General features: G+C 39.6%; 1 protein-coding gene across 3 annotated transcripts in view; it reads left to right on the top strand.

Moving 5' to 3' along the window:
- The window catches only part of LOC106882493 (PR domain zinc finger protein 14), a 68,190-nt gene that overhangs the window by 52,969 nt on the left and 221 nt on the right, over positions 1-15,000 (top strand). For all 3 annotated transcript variants that reach the window (XM_089345938.1, XM_089345937.1, XM_089345939.1), the window contains 5 exons: positions 458-587; positions 1,340-1,466; positions 2,968-3,078; positions 12,105-12,273; positions 14,486-15,000. The exon at positions 14,486-15,000 is cut by the window's right edge and continues 221 nt beyond it. In XM_089345938.1, coding sequence (XP_089202064.1) covers positions 458-587; positions 1,340-1,466; positions 2,968-3,078; positions 12,105-12,273; positions 14,486-14,553 — 605 coding nt within the window. In that variant the 3' untranslated portion in view covers positions 14,554-15,000. The remainder of the gene's footprint in view (positions 1-457; positions 588-1,339; positions 1,467-2,967; positions 3,079-12,104; positions 12,274-14,485) is intronic.

Below are 15,000 nucleotides of genomic sequence, written 5' to 3'. Positions count from 1 at the left end.
ACTGGTTTTAATTGATTAATATCAATTTCTACCCTCATTATTAAATTTATATATATATATATATATATATCTTCGAAACGTCTAGTTAGAGTAGAGGCAGCTGACGAAGGATTAATTCCAAGTGGCTTTCCGTTCCTATGTGTTCGTTCCGTCGTCTGTAGTTCATTGTTCTAACGTCATGTACCCTGATATGCATCTATATACACATGTAGATGTAAGTATGTACATATATGTGTGTATACATGCATATATATTCTTTGTATTATATATATATATATATATATATATATATATATATATATATATATATATATATATATATTTACAGACAGTGAAGGTTACCAGTGTGAAAGATGTATCTATCTATCTATCTATCTATCTATCTATCTATCTATCTATCTATCTATCTATCTATCCATCTATCTATCTATCTATCTACCTATCCATCTATTTACAGACAGTGAAGGTTACCAGTGTGAAAGATGCGGTAAAGTGTTCGCCTACAGATACTACAGAGACAAGCATCTCAAATATACAAAATGTGTCGACCAAGGGGACAGGAAGTTTCCCTGTCACCTTTGCACAAGGTAAAATACGCCTTTTCACTGTCCATTCATCTGTTATATCATTCATATGTTTTCCGAGTTCAATTCCTGCGGAGACCCACGTTTGTTTTTTTATTTTTCTGATGTCCATGGATAAGCACAAATGTTACTGTTTGTTTGATTGATATATACACAATTTTGCCGAGTGGTTAAGGCATTCGGCTCACGATGGTAAGCTCGTGAGTTCGAAATCCGGTGGTTTGTTGTGTCCTTGAGCAAGACACTTTATTTCTCATTGCCCCAGTCCACTCAGCTGGCAAAAATACATTGTACCTGTAATTCAAAGGGCCAGCCTTATCATATTTTGTGTCTCCCTGAGAACTACGTTAAGAGTATTTGTGTCTGTGGAGTACTCAGCCACTTGCAGGTTAATTTCACGAGCAGGCTGTTCCGTTGCTCGGATAATTTGGAACCCTCGTCATTGTAACCGACGGAGCACCAATTTTCTATCTATCCATCCGTCCATCCATCCATCTATCTCTTCTGTCTACCTACCTACCTACCTACCTACCTACCTACCTACCTACCTACCTACCTATCTATCTATCTATCTATCTATCTATCTATCTATCTATCTATCTATCTATCTCTTCTGTCTGTCTATCTATCTACCTACCTACCTATCTATCTATCTATCTATACATACATACGTAAATACATACATACATACGTACGTACGTACGTGCGTACCTATACTAATATGTAATACCTCTTTTTTCGCTTCTTTTCCCCAGATCGTTCGAGAAGCGGGACCGACTAAGAATTCACGTGCTCCACGTACATGAGAAACACAGACCACACAAGTGTTCCGTGTGTGGTAAGAGTTTCAGCCAGTCGTCCAGTCTCAACAAACACATGAGGGTGAGTGTGAGTTCGGGTGTAAATGGGATTGTGGGCTTGACTCTGACTACGAGAGAGATCAGGCTAATATGAGCGCAAATGCTAGTGAAAATAAAACTGTGAATGTGAGTGAGGACATAGTTCTGAGTGTGAGTGAAGTTATATATATATATATATATATATATATATATATATATATATATATATATATGGTGGTCGTCTACTCCTTAAACAGAGTTTGACCACCTCCTGCACCTACACCTTAGCCCTTTCATGGCGTCTGATGTGGCTTTTTAAACCAGACAGTGTTTTGAAAAAACACCCACACAGATTGCACCTCTGATTTGCACTATCAATACCTGCAAGTAAGTTCTGCTCATTGTGGATCCTAACATGTCTTTTAAGACCCCCATTGGATTTGCAAACCCTCTGGCACACACCACATTCAAACGTGTGCACAGACATATAATCAGAATAGCTGGGTGAGGTTTGTTTTCCATGGGTTCGCAGGTGAGATTTGAGGCCAGCCAAGGACAGACATGGTCTGTCACAGACTGTGCACACAAAAAGGTCCTTGTCATTCACCTTCTCAGTCTTCACCTTTTTCCTTAAATGTCTCTTGAGCCCTGCTTGCATCATCCCGGCCTCTTCAAATGCTTTCACTCCACTCCACACACTTGTTCGCCATCCAACTCGATCTGAAGCGAGGACTTCTATATCTTTTGGAGCCATTCCAATTGACTTCATAGCAGTCCTTATGCCATCCTTAAACCTTTTTTTAGGTTTATGCCGATAACGTTTCCCCTCTGCAAGCTCACCATAAAACAGCTGTTTCGGCATGCGTTCATCTGCCATTCGAACAATATGGCCACACCATCTCAATTGGTTCCTCAAAATCATGGCTTTAATTGAGGGGATGCCTGCAGATGCAAGGATATCTGTGTTTGGAGTAAAAGAATTCCATTTAATTCTTAAAATATGACGAAGGCATTTTTGGTGGAATTTTTCTAACATTTTAAAATGCCTTTCATAACAGGTCCAAGTTTCACAGGAATACAATAGGGATGTTAAGACAAATGATTTGTAAAGAGCCAGCTTTGTATTGTTATTTATATGTATTGTTATATATATATATATATATATACATACATACATACATACATACATACATACATACATACATACATACATATATGTAAATATATTTATATGATATACGCAAATATATGCACATGCAACATAGATACACACATAGGCATACATTCGAATAGCAAACATATATGTATATATTCACACACACACACACACACATATATATATATATGTATATATAGATCCATCCATACACACACGCACCTACATGTAAGTATAGACACACACATATATACAAATACTCACACGCACTTGCATTCACACCCGTATACGTCGCAATCGCTTTGGCTCTTCACCACCACCACCGCCACCACCACCCCTCTTTACCACCATTGCTACCACTCAGCCACCCCTTTTACCATCCACCCAGGTACACAGTGGTGAGAGACCTTACAAGTGTGTGTACTGCAGCAAAGCGTTCACAGCCTCCAGTATTTTGCGGACCCATATACGTCAACACTCGGGCGAGAGACCCTTCAAGGTAGGTTCCATACAGCTCTTATTTCTTATTCTTTACATGTTTCGGTGAAGAGAATGCGGCCATACAGGGGCACTGCCATGAAGGGTTTTAGACGAACAAATCGACCCCATATATATGTGTGTGTGTGTGTGTGTATGTATATATACTAGAGTAAGCACATAAATGCGAAACAAGGTGGGATAAATAGTACTCGAATACCAGAGGTAGAGTAATATATGCTTTATTAAAAAGCAGCAAAAATATCACAAAAACTCAGTTTCACTTTCCCTTTCGTCGGACCGTTAATATATGTATATATATATATATATATATATATATATATATATATATATATATATATAAATGAAATATTCAAACACTGAGATTTGAAGTTAGATGTCACTACTGTTCATATCATCTGTGGATAAATTCAAAATTTGATGATATCACCAGTAGTAGCATTGGTGGAACGCAGTTATGATAGCTTTAAGGAGCTATGAAATATCGTAATGATGCTTAATGAGCATCTACCTGCTAGAAATAAGAGCCAAGTCTTAAGTAATCCACCATATATATATATATATATATATATATATATATATATATATATATATATATATATATATATATATATATATATATATATATAAAGTAGTTTGAAAACGCCAATGTATAAAAAATGAATTTTAATTTATAATTTTGTCAGAGATAGTTTTAACATGTTTCGGTTCTTGAAAAAACGAACCTTATCAAAAATACATATTTAAAGAAATGAAATTAAATGAAAAGTTCATAATTGTTCCTTACTGGTGTCAACAGTCCACGGGGGAGAATTTTGTGTTGGTTGTAGTAGTAGTAGTGATCGTGCTGGTAATGGTAAATAGCAGTGACCTCTGTCCGTAATAAAGGGTAAATTAATTAGTTAATCAATTAATCTTATCTATAAAAGGCAGATTTTCTCTGTGTGTGCGTGTGTGTGTGTGTGTATATGTTTAAAATTCATACATTTACACAATTCCAAATTTCTTGGATGAAAGAATCGGAATTAATATTCTAAACACCATAACTTAGGTCGCAGTCATTTTCTCCGTCAAAATAACCCCCATACAACTATCATTCCGTCGGTTACGACGGCAACGGCTGTTCCAGTTGATCCGATCAACAGAACAGCCTGCCCTTGAAATTAACGTGCAACTGACTGAGTACCCCACCGACACGCGTCCCCTTAATGTAGTTTTCTGGAAGATCCAGCGTGATGCAGAATGTGTGACAAAGCTGGCCCTTTGAATTACGGGTACGATAATATATATTTATATACATACAACCCACATACAAACAATATATCAGTATTTAATGCATTTATATATATATGTAAGGTACGGTAAGGTACGACCGTGCGAACTCATAAAAGGAGCAATGGCGACGAATGGACAAACAGAGGACTCCTTTTATTTACACGAGTCACACGGTCGAACATACAACTATATATATCAATGGATGATGTACATGATATGTTATGCGACGATAACATAGATGACCAGTAATGAAAGACTACAACCGTATTAGATGAATAACAGATATATTTATTGTAGCGTTAAAGATGTATGTCTGTGTGAGAGTGTGAAGGCGACATATAAGAACATAATCAAAGACAGGCCGTCGTACAAAGAAAAGTGTGTATGTGAGTGATACATGTGTGTATGTGAAATATTACAGCAGAGAGAGAGTCAATGACACGTGAGCAATTATACCAGATCTTGGGTACACAATAAGAAAAGTTCTGTATGTGAAAGTGAGGGAGGCTGAGTTTGGCAGAGCTGATCACTAGTTGTGATGTCGAGGCATCGATGCCTAGCCGTGATTTTTGCTCTACAGATGTTCGTCGCTGGCTGTGGTTCTCTTGTCTGTTTGTTTACTGTGGTGAAGCTAAGTCACCTAACAGAATCGAAGAGAGAGATGGGCCGCGGTAGTTTGGTGTACATATAATGTCGTGTAGACGCTGGTGGCGATTGAGGCTGCTTGGTAGTAATCGTAGAATCGTATTGGTCATGACGATGATGCTGGATAGTAGTAGTAGACTCTTGTTGCTGATGTGGCGACGGCGGAGGTCATCGTGGCTGGACGAAGCTGCTGAAGTGGTCGCTGGCTGCTGCTGCTGTCGTGTGGTACACGGAACAGTTCTCAAAGAGAAACTGGACCGAGACAAATTATTGGGTATGAGTTGATCTATATATAGCGTTAAGAGGGCTCCAAATGCCTTTAGAATTTTACTCTATCACGTGACCTTATTAGGGGCCGTGATTGGTCAGTTCGCGTTCTGGCGGGAACGGTTCGAAGAAGTTGCCGATTCGAATAATGATCAGTCACGTGATGGACAAGGAATGGGTTCTCTACTACGCTCGCATTTATTTATATTTAAATGAGAAGATTGTATGTAATGGCGATAGGTAGTTTCACTACATATATATATATATATATTTGATCAATAGAACAGCCTGCGCGTGAAATTAACGTACAAATGGCTGGGTACTCCGCAGACACGTGTACCTTAAACGTAGCTCTCAGGGAGATTCAGCGTGACACGGAATGTGATAAGGTCAGCCCTTTGAATTACAGGTACTACTCATTTTAGTCAGCTGATCGGACTGGAGCAACGAGAAGGGAAGTGTCTTGTTCAAGGTCACAACTCATGGCCGAGTATCCAATTCACGACCTCATAATCGTGAAGCGAGCAGCCTAACCACTAAGCCACGCGCCTTCACATACGCACACACACACACACACACATATACACGCACACACACACACATATACACGCACATGTTGTTGGCACTCCGTCGCTTACGACGTCGAGGGTTCCAGTTGATCCGATCAACGGAAACAGCCTGCTCGTGAAATTAACGTGCAAGTGGCTGAGCACTCCACAGACACGTGTACCCTTAACGTAGTTCTCGGGGGGGGGATATTCAGCGTGACACAGAGTGTGACAAGGCTGACCCCCTTTGAATTACAGGCACAAAGCAGAAACAGGAAGAAAGAGTGAGAGAAAGTTGTGGGGTGGAAGAGTACAGCAGGGTTCGCCACCACCATCCCCTTCCTGGAGCCTCGTGGAGCTTTTAGGTGTTTTTCGCTCAATAAACACTCACAACGCTCGGTCTGGGAATCGAAACGGCGATCCTATCTATGACCGCGAGTCCGCTGCCCTAACCACTGGGCCATTGCGCCTCCACACACACGCACATACGCACACGTATAATTCCAACTCAACACTATCAACCAACTCGTTGGTAAATAATGTATTATGCACTAAATTACAGTTTCCTTCTGAAGATCTGGCGTTTCAGTGTCATCCGGTCGCCTACGCACAACAATTATTGCACAGCATGAAGTTTTGTCTAATGAAACATCTCTAAAGAGTGTGTAATTTATGATGTACTAAAAACGTAAACGAACTCTCATGTCTTATTCTGCCATCGTACATGCAAACAGACAGACCTACACACACAGACCTACGCACACAGGCCTACGCACACAGACCTACACACACAGACCTACACACACAGACCTACACACACAGACCTACACACACATATCGTCTTAACCCTTTGATGTTCAGATTACTCTGTTAAATGTAATGCTTTTTCACTCAAATTGTTTTGAATTAATCGTGCATTATCTCATAGCTTTGAGGTTTCAATGATGTTATTATTTATTTTTAGAATGTCAATGTAGGTTAGGTGTGAGAGGCTAGATATGGCTAGTTCAAATATAAAACGTGTAGAATATTTGGGCCAGATATGCCCGGTTTAAACACTAAAGGGTTAAATTAGCAAAGTCAATCAACTGATGTTGATAAATAATGATAAATTGAATTACTATTTTCTCCTGCAGATCTGATATTTCAATATGTTTATGTAATCGTCTACGTAACGATTGCCGCACAACATACTAATATTCGCACTTGAAACACGTGTAAAGATTATGTAATTTTAAAACACACGCACATATATAAAATATATATATATAGATTTAATCAAAAGATTAAATGTGGTACTTAAAATGTTTGAGGCACCAGAATTTGGTAGGGTAAAAACCAAAAACAAAATCAAGAGATTTGGTGAATAAAATTTGAAGAAAAGCAATAAAAATTCAATAGGTTATAGCAGTACGTACATTTCGTACAAACTTCATTTATTTAAGTAGTGAGAACACCACATAAGATGTGCAATTATGCAGCTGAGGAGTACATTTTCATTGCACATCTTATGTGGTGTTCTCACAACATAAATAAATGAAGTTTGTACGAAACGTACGTACTGCTATAACCTATTGAATTTTTGTTGCTTTTCTTCATATATATATATATATATATATATATATATATATATATATATATATATATATTTGAAGAAAAGCAACAAAAATTCAATAGGTTATAGCAGTACGTACGTTTCGTACAAACTTCATTTATTTATGTAGATTAACAGCCCAGTCAAGATGGTATTTTCTTCTTCTCTTACTCTTGTTTTTGCACACATCTACAAAATGACTTTCTAAAATTGAACTTCCATTATGCAGCTGAGGAGTACATTTTCATTGCACATCTTATGTGGTGTTCTCACTACATGAATAAATGAAGTTTGTACGAAACGTACGTACTGCTATAACCTATTGAATTTTTGTTGCTTTTCTTCAAACATATATATATATTTATTTATATATATATATATATATATATATATATATATATATGTGTGTGTGTGTGTGTGTGTGTGTGTGTGTGTGTGTGTGCAACACATACGCACACATATCTATCTATCTAGCTAGCTAGCTATATTGCATACACACACATATACATATAGCAGACATACATACACAGAGAGATGAAACCTTTCTCTTGCTGTATTATTATTATTATTATTATTATTATTATTATTATTATTAGGAGTAGTAGTAGTAGTAGTAGTAGTAGTAGTAGTAGTATTGTTGCTGTTGTTGTTGTAGATGCTCTTTTACCTCTCTTTCACCTGTAATGCGGAAGGATTAACCCCCACCCACCAATGCAACTGAGACACATGCTCAGCAGCACACGTGCGCACGGACGTATTTGTACTAATGATAAAAGGAGACAGCGGTCACTCAGTCGCTTGTATGAGCCTTAACACTGTCAAGTATTAATATATTGAGTGGTAACAACCGGCTATTGGCTCTGTTGTGGCTAAGTGGAAACGTGTGTAAGTGTTTACAGGCGTGGGAGTGGCTGTGTGGTAAGTAGCTTGCTAACCAGCCACATGGTTCCGAGTTCAGTCCCACTGCGTGGCACCTTGGGCAAGTGTCCTCTACTATAGCCTCGGGCCGACCAAAGCCTTGTGAGTGGATTTGGTAGACGGAAACTGAAAGAAGCCCGTCGTATATATGCATATATGTATATATGTGTGTGTGTGTGTATATGTTTGTGTGTTTGTCCCCCCCCCCCCCCAGCATCGCTTGACAACCGATGCTGGTGTGTTTACGTCCCCGTAACCTAGCGGTTCGGCAAAAGAGTGACCGATAGAATAAGTACTAGGCTTACAAAGAATAAGTCATGGGGTCGATTTGCTCGACTTAAAGGCGGTGCTCCAGCATGGCCACAGTCAAATGACTGAAACAAGTAAAAGAGTGTGTGCGCGGCTCGTATAGTGAATGGGGAAAGCTTGGTCTGCAATGTTTGCAGTCGTGTATGCTTATCAAGAGCAGGGCTCATTAGCCACCAACGGAGCCGCAAATGCAAAATATAAGTTAGTCCTAGAGCGCACAATGTTCCTGAAGGTCGGCAATGGTCTTCCTTGGTCACGAATGGATGGCCATCACATATATATATATATATGTGTGTGTGTGTGTGTGTGTGTGTGTGTGTGTGTGTGTGTGTGTGTGTCTGTGTGTGTGTGTGTGTGTGTGTGTGTGTGTGTTAGAATGAAGGATAGCAGGATTCCTAAGCAGATGCTCTATGGAGAACTTGTGAATGGAAGGAGACTCCGGCAGAAACCAAGGCTGCGCTTTAAGGACTGTGTCAAGTCCTCACTAAAGGCCTGTGATATGCAGGACACTGACTGGGAGAACAATGCCTGTCATCGCCACGGACGGAGGAAGCAGGTTAAGGAGGGGATCGACACTTTTGAGAGAGCACGTATCCAGCATGAAGAACTTCGTATAGTGAATGGGAAAAGCTTGGTCTGCAATGTTTGCAGTCGTGTATGCTTGTCAAGAGCAGGGCTCATTAGCCACCAACGGAGCCGCAAATGCAAAATATAAGTTAGTCCTAGAGCGCACAATGTTCCTGAAGGTCGGCAATGGTCTTCCTCGGTCACGAGTGGACGGCCATCCTTCGACCAGGGCCTCGTCGATAGTGAGACAGAAAGATAGACACAGAAACAGATAGACCAGGGGTTCTAAACCATTCTTCATTTATGGACCTCTTTGATTATTATTTGGTTGTGGTGAACCCCCCACCCCCCCCCACCCCATCCCTTAGCCATTCAATGTTTCAAAACTAGTTTTATAGAAACTTCTTCCAAAATTCTTATTTTGTTTGCCGCACATTAACTGGTGTAGGTTGAACTCTGTAAAATGCTAGAGAAAGAAACCTAGCTGTTTCTTGTAATACATACCATTACACACACATACACACACACACACATACATGCATATATATGTTTGTGTATCCTCCTCTTCTCCCCTCTTCCTCTTCTCCTCTTCCCCGTCTTTCTTCATCTTCCTTATCGTCCTTCTTCTTCTTCTTCCTCCTCCTCCTCCTCCTCCCCCTTCAGTTTTTTCCTTGCCTCCATACGTCTCTCTCTCTCTCTCTCTCTCTCTCTCTCTCCCTTTCTCTGTCCAAACCTAGACATATCTCTGTTCCCTTCTTTCCCCCCCCCCCCGAATCTCCTCTCCATAAAGCATCCTACCTAAATCGTTCGTCATTGCACTTATCTTCCGCTTCCTACCACCACCACCACCACCACCACCACAATCATCACCACCGCGTCCGCCCCCTTCACCACCACCACCACCACAACCATAACCGTTTCCATCGCCACCAACAACCAACACCACCGTCGCCACCAACAACCAACACCACCGTCGCCACCGACCACCAACCGCTATCCCCACCATACACCCCCACCCCCACCCACCCTCTTCCTCCGCCTCCGCCGCCGCCGCCGCCGCGACCGACCACCACCAATTCTATAGAGGCCCGGTGAGGTTTAGAACAACAGTTTATAAATCAAGTTAATAGCTTCGACACCTCGTTTTCATTTCTTCCTATAACAACATGGCGTGTCGCGAACGATTTCTGCTCGTCACGTGATCTCATCGTTTGCGGACGATATTTCACCTTCTCTTCTTCCCTCCGCCATTGCTGTTGCTGTTGTTGTTGTTGTTGCTTCACTCGCTATCACTGCGCTTGTTGCGGTGATGGTGATGGTGGCTGTGGTTAGTATTGCTGTTGTTGTTGTTGTTGTTGTTGTTGTAGTTGAAGGTGGTGGAAACGGTTGCAGCTGCTGTGGTTGTTTTCGAAGTGGCGGTGGCGGTGGTGATGGTTTTTTTTTTTTGTTTTTGGTTTTTTTTTTGACATCCGCGTAACTTAGTAAAAAAAAGGAGCGATAGAATACATATCAGGTTCAACAAGAAGTGTCGTCGTTGTTGTTGGGATCTTGTTCAAAACGGGGGCACCAGTTTTCATATATGTTTTACGTAGTGTTTTTGGTACGGAAAGACTTTCAAACTTCGTATACTTATCTATTTTGCGTTATAGAACAGAAAAAATATTTTTGTATTCGAATTTATTTCATGTAAAAAATTGTCTTATTTCGATAATTTCTACTAATCACTGACGTCTATTCAGTTGAAAACAGTTAGCGCTGTAACGGTGTATATCGTATTAATCCCCTAACCCTAACCCTAACCCTAACTAGACTGTTAACCCTAACCCTAACCCTAACCCTAACCCTAAAACTAACCCTAACTCTAGAATCCGAACTCTAAAATTGTTACACACATAGATACGCACAGCGTAATTTATTATATAAACAATATATGCGTATAAATTACGATTAAACCGGATGAAATATGTCACAGGGAATAACATTTTTATGACCGGCGAGCAGTAACTCTATACAGCTGAATAGACGTCAGTGATTGGTTGAAATTACAGAAATATGACAACTTTAACATGGAATAACTTGCGAATTCCTTTTTTTTTTGTTAAGAAGACTAAGAGTAAAAGATGTTTTATATATATATATGCATATATGGACACAGGACGTTATGAAACGTGTACAACAAAAAAGTACGAAGCCCGAGTACATGGAACATGAACTATTCTTTCGAACAACGAAAGACACAAATGCAGAACAGAACAAACAACATAAAGAACGACCCTTCATCAGCTGTTGGCTGTTTTTTCTAGTCTCGTTGTAGCTGGAACAAGGAACAGACAGACAGGCAAGGAGAGTGAGATAGACAGAAAGTTAATGTGTGCAAGATTTCATACAACTGGGTCTTAAATAGTTAATTAGAAATTAGTGAAGCTGTGCATTTTGATGCCATAAAATCAGAAGGAGGAATTAGGAGGAAAGAAGGTGGAAGTAGGAAGGAAGATGATGTAGGATTTAAAGAGAAATTTGAAAATGCTAAGCATTGAGATTGAAGGGGAAGCAGTAGAATGGATTAAAGAAAAAGAAGGGAGTAGAAATTTGAAAGTGAAAAGGAAAAAGTGTCTGTCCTCTACCATCACCACGTAACAACTTGTGTGGATGTGTTTACGTCTTTGTAATTTAGTGGTTCAGCATAAGAGAGTGAATGAAATGCGAAAATTCTAAGCATTGAGATTGAAGAAAAAGTAGTAGGATGCGGTAGAGAAAAAGAAGAGAGAAACTAAAAGGGGAAAAAGTGTCGAAAAAAAGTATCAGGGGAGAAGGAAATTTAAAGAAAGAGCTGGGAGGCACTAATTAATATGTTTGTTTATTTGCTGGCGTTTTCTTTACGTCGTTTGTTGATTATTTTTTCAGTGTAAATACTGCGGGAAAGCTTTCGCCTCACACGCCGCCCACGACAGTCACGTGAGACGTACGCATGCGCGTGACAAACCGCTCAACTGTAAGCTGTGTGGAGTGGAATTCCAGCACCAGTTTGATCTGAAGCTGCATTACAGGAACCACTCGGACAGCGAACCTCTCTGTACGTATAACGTCACCCCAGAATTTCCCTTTCTCTCTTTCACACTCTCTTCCTTTTTCTCTTTCTCTATCACTCTACCGTCGTATATATGTATATATATGTACGTGTGTGTCTGTGTTTGTCCCCCCAACATCGCTTGACAACCGTTGCTGGTGTGTTTACGTTCCCGTAACTTAGCGGTTCGGCAAAGGATACCGATAGAATAAGTACTAGGCTTACAAAGAATCAGTCCTGGGGTCGATTTGCTCGACTAAAGGTGGTGCTCCAGCATGGCCACAGTCAAGTGACTGAAACAAGTAAAAGAGTATATATATATATATATATATATATATATATATATATATATATATATATATATATATATATATATATATATATATATATATATATATACTTAAAAAATTGACATTCAATTGAATTAAGTACTTTAAGTCGAAGCAACAAGTCATTCCGGTAATATCCGCCCAGTTTGAAGTAAGGTGAATTAAATCAAAATAAGCAACAGGATATCAAGTAGTAATGCAGTACGACCGTTTCAAGCGGATCCATTTAATTGGACAATGCAATCATTACATTAGTTACATAATGATTGCATTGTTCAATTAAATGGAGTCGCTTGAAATTGTCGTACTGCATAACTACTTGATATATCCTGTTGCTTATGATGTTTTGTGTATCGTGTCTGTTCGCGTGTGTTCTTTTATTCGAACAAGCAATTCCTGTTAGTCAATGGCGGTAGTTGGCACTCCGTCGGTTACGACGTCGAGGGCTCCAGTTGATCCGATCAACGGAACAGCCTGCTCGTGAAATTGACATGCAAGTGGCTGAGCACTCCACAGACACGTGTACCCTTAACGTAGTTCTCGGGGGATATTCAGCGTGACACAGTGTGTGACAAGGCTGACCCTTTGAATTACAGGCACAACAGAAACAGGAAGTAAGAGTGAGAGAAAGTTGTGTGGAAGAGTACAGTAGGGTTCACCACCATCCCCTGCCGGAGTCTTGTGGAACTTTAGGTGTTTTCGCTCAATAAACACTCACAACGCCCGGTCTCGGAATCGAAACCGCGATCCTCCGACCGCGAGTTCGCTGCCCTAACCACTGGGCCACTGCGCATCCATTGTTAGTCAATATAACAAGTTAAATGGGTTATCTGGACTGAACGCAATGTATGTATGTATATATTATGTAAGGCTTGGCTACTCTGCATTGACAAGGGGCAACACCCTGAAACTAGTCTAGTCTGCAGATGCCAAACCAGCAGGGGGACACTGCTGACCTCCCCTGTTCGAAGGTTATAAAGGACACAGGTTTCGTGTGTCACATAGCTAGCTAGAGGCGATGGCTTCTTGGAGCTAATTCACGGCAGCTTTCGTCCTAATTTTGGGACTGCCATGTTGGCTTGGCGATAACTATTAATTTCCAGTACCGCTGCCGTAGTCTCCTTTAGAGAGACTTAGAAATATTAATAACTCTCTCTCTCTATATATATATATATATATATATATATATATATATATATAATTTAGGGGATTTATGAGATACCGGCACGCTGAAAATAGCAGTCGAAGGTTGACTCTAAAACCACAATAAATGTTCATATAGCACCAGGTGAGAAGACGAACAGACAAAATAACCAAGCAGTAATTTTTGCTAGTTTATTTTGTTTTCTTCGTCCTCTTTCCTGGTGCTATATGGACATTTATTGTGGTTTTAGAGTCAACCTTCGACTGCTATTTTCAGCGTGGTGGTGTCTCTTAGATACCCCAAATTATAATTTTAAATAATTATTACCTTTGATCGTTTTTATTCCCATGCTGGCCACTTGATAAAATCGATATTTTGAATATTGATCTTATCCTTATATATATATATATCGAAACGCAAGTGTTTTAATGGTGGCAGCTGATGAAGGATATGTTCTCTATGTGGCCTGCGTTTCTTTTGTACCTTGTTTATCTTTTTGTCCATGTTCTTTTGCAACGTCATGTACCCGGATATGTATCTATATGTACATGTAGATGAAGGTATGTACATATATATGCATATACTCACACATATATATATATATATATATATATATATATATATATATATATATATATATATATATATATATGTGTGTGTGTATGTTTGTGTATGTATGTATGTGCGTATCTATGTAAGAATTTATCATTTTCAACATTTCAATTAGCCTTCGTCTCTTTTACAGGCCGTGACGTTATGTGGAACGATCCAAACTTTGTTAGCTCCCCTACCGAGGTTGATCCAACATCTTGACTGTCACGTGCGTGGAATTTTATCCACCTTTCAACCCTACGATATGAGGGGTAGCAAGTATACCCGAGGGATTGGCACGTCGAAGAAACAAATAATCCGTCTGTTGCTTTGAACCGAATCGTTGGAATAAATAGGGAAAAGAATACATACACACACACGCGCACACACACACACACACACACACACACACACACACACACACACACACACACACACACATATATATATATATATATATATATATATATATATATATATATATATATATATATATATATATATATACATATATATATATACATAGCCGTCTAAGAATCCATGAATCAGAAAAAATATGCACTCGTACACACGTATATTTGTCAAATAGAGAGGGTATATTAATTAATTGAAGTGTACAGTATTAAATATCCATTACGGCCGATGTTACCAATCGCTTTCGCACAAGTT

The sequence above is a fragment of the Octopus bimaculoides genome, chromosome 30 (assembly GCF_046866305.1).
Source record: "Octopus bimaculoides isolate indiv1 chromosome 30, ASM4686630v1, whole genome shotgun sequence".
NCBI lineage: Eukaryota > Metazoa > Mollusca > Cephalopoda > Octopoda > Octopodidae > Octopus > Octopus bimaculoides.
Note: the sequence above shows the minus strand (reverse complement) of the source record. Positions and strands in the feature narration are given on the sequence as shown.